This window comes from Montipora foliosa, chromosome 4 (genome assembly GCF_036669935.1).
Source record: "Montipora foliosa isolate CH-2021 chromosome 4, ASM3666993v2, whole genome shotgun sequence".
NCBI lineage: Eukaryota > Metazoa > Cnidaria > Anthozoa > Scleractinia > Acroporidae > Montipora > Montipora foliosa.
Window position 1 is genome coordinate 27,232,004 of NC_090872.1, and position 7,500 is coordinate 27,239,503.

At 42.4% G+C, this 7,500-nt stretch overlaps 1 protein-coding gene across 2 annotated transcripts in view; it reads left to right on the forward strand.

Annotated features, from left to right (window-relative positions):
* The window catches only part of LOC138000484 (ubiquitin carboxyl-terminal hydrolase 19-like), a 37,605-nt gene extending 33,615 nt beyond the window's left edge, over positions 1–3,990 (forward strand). For both annotated transcript variants that reach the window (XM_068846937.1, XM_068846939.1), the window contains exons 21-23: positions 1,658–1,810; positions 2,438–2,610; positions 3,634–3,990. In XM_068846937.1, the coding sequence (XP_068703038.1) occupies positions 1,658–1,810; positions 2,438–2,610; positions 3,634–3,848 (541 nt within the window). In that variant the 3' untranslated portion in view covers positions 3,849–3,990. The remainder of the gene's footprint in view (positions 1–1,657; positions 1,811–2,437; positions 2,611–3,633) is intronic.
* The last annotated feature ends 3,510 nt before the right edge of the window (positions 3,991–7,500 follow it).

The following is a 7,500-nucleotide window of genomic DNA, read 5'->3' on the forward strand; positions in this document are numbered from 1 at the left end:
CTGGGAAACAAGCTTGTGAATATTCAATTTGCTAACTACCATATTTGGAACAACAAGAGCGAGAGGTTTCCAAGTATGGTACTTAGCACTGAAACATTCAACCAATCAGTTCGCACTGAATATTCGGAAGCTGTGAACGCGCGTTACACGTTTCAACCCTTATGGGTTTCTGGTAAAATCGAATACTGCAATAGACCATTTTCGAATGCTCACGGCTGGACTGGATCTAGCATGAAATTGAGGCTAATGCGGGCAAATCTTTTCAAATGCAAATTAATTTGCCCGCATTAGCCTCCATTTCATGCTAGATCCAGTCCAACCGTTACAATACGAAACTGGTCTATTGACCAGCTCCCAGATGGTGTCAGCTCAGTTGGGAAAGCAGTGTGCAGGGCCATCGCATATTAGGGACCTTAAGATCGAAGGACGATTGCGACTACGAGTACGAGTTTTCCGTTCTGAGCACGCGCACTTCGAAAAAGGTCGGCGTCGAAACCTTATGCGCATGTTCAGTACGGAAAACTTGTACTCGTAGTCGTACTCGTCCTCCGATCTAAAGGCTCGTACTGATCGGTTTGAGTCCGGTTCAAGCCTGGAATTATTTTTGGGTTTCTTCGCACTCATCCTTGTAAATCCCTTTTTCATATGGTTTGAGATTACCTTTGTTTCTTTCCGCATGTTCGTCAAAGTAGTTGAGTAAGAAAATTTGCAATCACTTCTGTGCGAGTCCAACCGCACGCTATTGAGCCAATCATGTTTTGTCAAGGCAGTCGAGAACAAAGACTCCATCTCTTTCCCACCGAATTCCCCAAACCTCCCTCGGCCATTTGTCTAGATTGCTCGACAAAACACGACTGTCTCCGAAGCACGCGGCTTGATTGCATGACATTAAAGGGAATACAAGTACACGTAGTCTAGAGAGTGACTACTAACACAGTAACGGTGTCCAGGTCACACGATTACCCCAATGCATTTCAATTATTATCCTAATTAGTTTTCTTTAGCTATATTAAAGATTGACCTTTCTGTAATCTATATATAACTACAGAACGCTGATCAACCGGCGTTTTTTGCGATGTCACGCATGTTGAGTCAACTGTGGTTTTTCTTTTTTTTTTTTTTTTTTTAACGCAATCGAGATGGATCAGGGACACATTCATTGAAGAGACTGTATGTAACTGTGATCCCAGTTTGCTTGAGTGTTCAGTTATAAAGTACCGCACCGGCAACGCAGAGTTCATGGGTTCAAAGCCCGTTCATGTCTGGATTTTTCAGGCTTTCAACTGCTGTGATCGATGATCTGAAATCTGAACATGGCACATGTTAATTTTAGTATACACGACACGTCTGTATACGTTTTGCGATGGCTAGCCCTCCGCCATCGACACCGATATAGATCTCCCTCTAATGTTGTATCTCTCAAATAGACAGTAAAGATTACAGTCTTGTCTTGTTCGATGGGTTCGTAGCACGTCATATAGTTACGGAAGTTTAAGGAAAATCGACTTCTGTTCCGCTAACGTTTGTGAAGTATAAAGATCCTGGCCCTACCTTACGCCTGCCCTTCCCTTTTCTCTTTGTTTTCTCTTGATCTATCAAACGGAAATGTGACCATTTTTCAGTCTACCTTGTCGACATTTTTTCCATTGACGTGTAGGTACTGTCCTCATTGCAAGGCTCATCGCGAGGCTACCAAGCAGCTTTCAGTGTGGCGTCTACCCGAAATTCTTATAATTCATCTCAAGAGATTTTCGTTCAGGAATATTCTTTTCAAAGATAAGATAACCAAACTCGTGGAATTCCCCTTAAGGTACGTAAAGTGGATCATAAGCGCAACACGGTAGTTTTCCTTTTTGCTCGCTTGTTGTTTTGTCGAGCAATGGTTGATAGTTGTGTTATCGTCGCCGTCGTTGTTGGTGGAAATAAATTTAACGTCTAGTTTCCTGGAGGCGAACGAGGCGCTTTTCAAAGACCCTTGACATTGTCTTGGACGTCAGTGCGTACAGCCGGAGTTGGTACCCACTCCATTAGAGCAGTTTACAATTGAGTGTCTTAAAACCAAAACCAAAGTAATTACTTTGGCCAATCAAAAAGGACGGAGACAATCCAGTAAACCAATCAAAACTCGAAGTAATTACACGTAGCCGACACAAAGCGCGGGAAAACGTGCACGCGCGAGCCACGATTGGTTTTGGTTTCACTTCTGATTGGTTGAAAAAATGGCGCGAGAACTTTGAACCAATCACTGAGTGAACTAATCATAAACCAAAGCAATTTGCTAATTACTTTCGACACTCAATTGAAAACAACTCTATTCGCGCGTTAATTCGTTTTAAAATACGCCTGGACTGAGAAGCTAACAGCCTAGTGTATCCCTTCATCAATGAAACGTTTTTCCTTGCCCGCACTTAATCGCATAATCTTTACTTTTCTGTAGGGGATTAGACATGTCTCCGTATACTCTTGGCAAAGACGATAAGGAAGGATCGCTCTACGACTTGTTTGCCGTGGCTAATCATAGTGGTACCGTCAACTTCGGCCACTACACTGCATTCGGAAGACTGGCCGATAGAGATCACCCAGTTAACGGAATGACAAGGGGAGGTTTAGGTATGTTGAACTAAGGAAACTTAAGTCACAACCAAGAAAATTGCCCCGGAGCCACCTTGGTCGCGTTTGACTCCTTTGAATTCTGTCAATACCATTTGAAGTTGTCGATGGAACTTAGGCCGTATGCTGGTGTTTTTGATTAACAAGTGATATAGACGGAACTGGGGGTGTATGAAATCTTTGTGATAACTTCACGTTGCATTTTGTGTTACAGTTATGTACCAATATTAACTAAGGGCAGTTTTAATGTTTTTAATGTTTCTCGACATGCGGATTAAATGATTTCGTTCCCTTCATTGGTTTGCGGCATCTCGACCATTCCAAATGTAAGATTTACTTCAAGAAACGTTGGCACGGTTTCTCGCAAAGTGCAGGAGGCAATAAACATTATAAGGCATGAGGGAGGAAGTCAAGAGTCAACCGATTAATAAGTTTTGGTTATGAACCCAAGCTCTTAGAAGCACAAAATCGTTGACATATGCTATAAATGTGTGCACCAACAGGTAAAGAGTTCTAATCGAAGCGGTCCAGTCGTCATTACTAGTACTTTGTTTGTTTAGTTTATTTGTTGAAGCAGGTTAGTAATTCTACACTTACACTCAAAACTTCTCGAACAGTGTGTGCGTTCTTTAACGTCCCACAGAATTGTTTGTGAACAAGACTTACTGTTGTGAGACAAGGCCTGTTATTTAAAGACCTTGAGCGATCGCGATAAAGAAGGAAACCATCGAATACACTTAACAAAGTCAGTATCTTTTTATCAAGATCAAGAGCACTTTTCAATGCATAACGAAGGTAAACCGTAAAGAGCGGAAATTGGAAAAAATGAAAACAGGTTGGAGTATCCAAAGGAAACCCTTTACAAGTAAACAAAAAAAATCATGAACCCATCTAGGATTTGAACCCCAGCCACTTTGACTAGAAGCGAATGTTCTCTCTCCCCTGGTACCCAGGCTCGCTCCTCCCTGCTTTGACCAGATCAAAAGCCTACTTTACATTACTTATCTTTTTGTTTACTTGCAGGCTGGCGATACTTTGATGACAGAAGCGTCACGGAGACGTCCGAAGAACGTGTAGTGTCTAAATATGCCTACGTGTTGTTTTACAAGCGGAGGCACGCCTTACGTTCGCTGAAGACGGATTTTGAGCCAACATACATTGAAGGAGAAATACTGGAGGAAAACGAAGAACGCGCGAAGGCAAGTCTCGAAGATGTGGACGAGAACGAGCTGGACTAAACGAAAAAAAAAATATGACGAACGATGTAGATTTTAAACACTTTCGCTTCTTAAACTTTTTTTGGCGCACCAAGCTAACTTATTCGACTGGTAGAGATGTTTTTTTTTTTTTTTTTTCATTTACTAAGTATTGGCAATTGCACTCAAACGCGTGTTTTGTAAATATATGTCATTTTGTGTGTGCTGCTCGATTAAATTCTTCTTATTCTTCGTTTGGGTGAGAGGGAAGCCTTTCCCCAAATTAGCGTCGAGAATTTGTAGTTCGTTTCATGGTTCTAGTTCTCACTGCCGTCCGTCACTCCAGCGGACCAGGTCAACGTCCAAGACACTTGTCAGATTGCCGAATTTCGATCTGCTTTGGTTTAGCCAGGTTAGCAGTGGGGCTTTTGTGATTGACGACGGATGAAAACGGGGACAAATTATTATATGTTGAAGTCTTTAGCTTGCATGGCACTGGGACAGGAGACCCTACACGGCTTCGTTGTCTTTAGATCCCACCAATCCATCAGTTGGTATTCATTTAGGTGGTGCCTTCGTCAAGAGGGAAACGTGTACAGAAATCGAGATCTGGTAAAAATTTTGCGAATCGTTAGGAAGAAAAGTGCCTATTTATGTTTGAATGCGTTTTAGTATCAAAAGGAGTTCATTGGTGAGAGGAACGCCGGCTTGGTAATCTACGAAATGTTCAAGTTTAAATAACGAAAATGAAACCGTTTTGAAAATTTCCCGCATCCGAGTAAAACTTGTAAAACTTACGGTAAGAATATTAATAAAACCTTCTTAAACGGAAAATATGCAATGTTGGCCATTTTTTCTTTTATTGAAAGACTCTTCCGAAAGTCAAATCTCAATCTCAAAAGTCTTGGGGGATAATAGAGGTGTATTATGGAATTGTGCAAGTAGTGAAATTGAACCTGACGACGCCTGCTCACTCCTCGTACAAACATGATTGCACCAATTAGAGACGCTTTTCATTGTTCTTCACGAAAACCAATGAGAACACACTTTGTTTCAGGGTTCCCCAAAGGTCTTCCCTCCCTCAGTCAAGAGAAGAGCTCTGGGGTCGAGATTGCTTGGCTAGTAGAAGACATTAACCGGCGTAGACTAACGTTTGACACCGATGAAAGTAAAAATTATTTTCGAGGTCATCTTAAAATAAAGTTGTATGATCCACTGAAGTGTTCTAACGTTGTACGTACCAAGAACATGAAGCCGTCTTAAAAGCACGAGACAAAACATGAACTAAAGACAGTATTCGATTGAACCATCTACAAGACCCCCGTCAATCATTTTCTATAGGAAACTATTACGATGTTATAATTTTAACATGAGACATACCAGGAGTTGTAACGTGATGACAAGTAGTCTCGTTCATACCTCCTACCATGGGTAGTGTGATGAACAAAACCCATTTCCATCCTTTGTACAAATTATTGGGTTTTCACGTCACATGATCCTATACACACAAAAGGAGCCCGCCCTAAGAAGTCTTACAGTGATACGCAAAGATAGGTACATGTAATCTGTTCTGCCAAGAGAAAATGAGGGGACAGAGAGGGAGGCTCCCGGTCCAGCCCTTGGGATATGTCATGTCCACGAAAGTTATTTTTAGACGAGCGGAAGTCTTCCGAGACGTCCGCATGCTGGCCTACCTCGGTCCGAGGCTTGAAAGAAAATAAATATTCATCAGCCTTCCACGTGCGCCGTCATTTTCTCTTTTCACTAAGAACCTAAGAACGAGGCAGAACTGCATGCGGACGTCTCGGAAGACAGACTTCCCCTAGAACAAAGACTTCCGCTCGTCTAAAAATAACTTTCGTGGACATGACATATCCCGGCCAACGCCCTGAGCCTCCGTCTCTGTCCCCTCATTTTCTCTTGGTTCTGCTTCAACCAGATAGGACTCGACCTTGCAGAAGAAATGAGCTAAACAAGGTGAATTTCAGCCCTGGCGCAAATTTGCGTGGGAAATATTTGGAATTTTGACTGTGTTTTGACATCTCAGGGATACTCAATCTCGTCCCCAGAGTCCGCTTTTCTTTTGGCCAGTACCAAGCCAACATGTCCAACAGCTCGCTCGGAATTGTGCATATCAGATAAATTCGAACACATGTGTCACAGGACGTGTGGTAGCAAAGAAAGAAAAAAAAAAAGATAAAAATCATACCCGTGGATAGGATTTGAACCCAGAGTTTCAAGTCTATAGGAACCGCTTCACAACTGAAGATCAAGATACCGCTCTCTCTCAAAAAAAGAATTATATAAGTCTCGCATAGAATATTGTTGCTGAAGAGTAATTGGGCGTAAGCTAGATTAATTAGGTGTAGGGTTTGAGTTTAAAATGTTTAGTTTTGTCGTGAAGTTTGGCAACCAACCGTTTGTTGATTGTGACGGGTTAAATTAATCAACATTCTCAGGTTCGAGTCCTATGTCTATACACTTGGGTTATCTTTTCAAGCAAATATGACCATTTCCCACTAGTCCTGGGACACAGGAAATTAACGATAATAGTCAATTCAGAGCAAATAAAGAATTAGAAAAAGGTAGCTTACCTGCAGGATAATTATGATTCTCCAAGTATAATGCGTAGCACCACTGATTCATTATGCACATTTCGCCACTAGTTTCCAGGCCATCACGGTTCAAAGTAAATTGTTATGCAAATTCTTCCCCCCCCCCCCCCCCTCCTTATAAAAGGGCAGTGTGAAGCGTGACAAGTGTCTTTTGAGCGGGCAAAGTCTGAAAGTCACGGTACCGGGCGGGAAAAACAATGGTCTCACGGTAAGAGTTGGCATCCCAAACGCATAAGGGTGGGAGCTGAATTCCTGGTGCTACGCATTATACTTGGAGAATCATAATTATCCTGCAGGTAAGCTGCCTTTGTCTAATTCTTTATTCTCCGTCGTATAATGCTACGCACTGCAGGATTCAAAATGCACTGTTCAAAGCAGCGTGACTTGAGCACCAAAAACACAACGTGACAAATCATTGCACACGTGTTTATTCAATAATTCGACACATCGAACTATAGGTTATCCAAAACCGCACTGGCAAATAAATTACAAGGAGTTACGTCCTTCTTATAATACTTAAAGAAAGTACCAGAATTCTTCCAATCTGCGGTACTCAATATAGTGTGCAGGGGAACCCCCAAGCGGGGTGGCTTTCGACGTAGAAGCGCTTCGAAAGCTGTGACCTGTGTAAACGGACGAATCAATTCCCGCCAAACTGAGAACAGTTTTGAGCCATCTAGACAGCGAGGAACTTCCAACCGCCTTGAATGGTGAACACAGCGAGATGAAGATTGAATCTGTACCGATGGAATTCCTTACTGACTCCGTTCGGCTAATATACGTCTGGAGAGTAGTGTGTGGACACAGCCTACCATTCGACGTGTTCTTTGGTAACATGATTGATGTTGAGCTCTTTCCTGGTCGAGACGTTTTTAACAGACTTGACACACAGAATCTCGTTCCATCCTCCGCCACTGACATATCCTTTAACGTCAGCGCTGCCAGAGCCTGACTTCTCTGAGCTGAGACCAGACCAACAAGAGCCACAGTTTTGAACGATAGATGCTTCATCTCTAGTGTTTCCAACGGATGCCAGTTCTCCAAAAACTTTAACACAATGTTCACATCCCAAGTGCCAT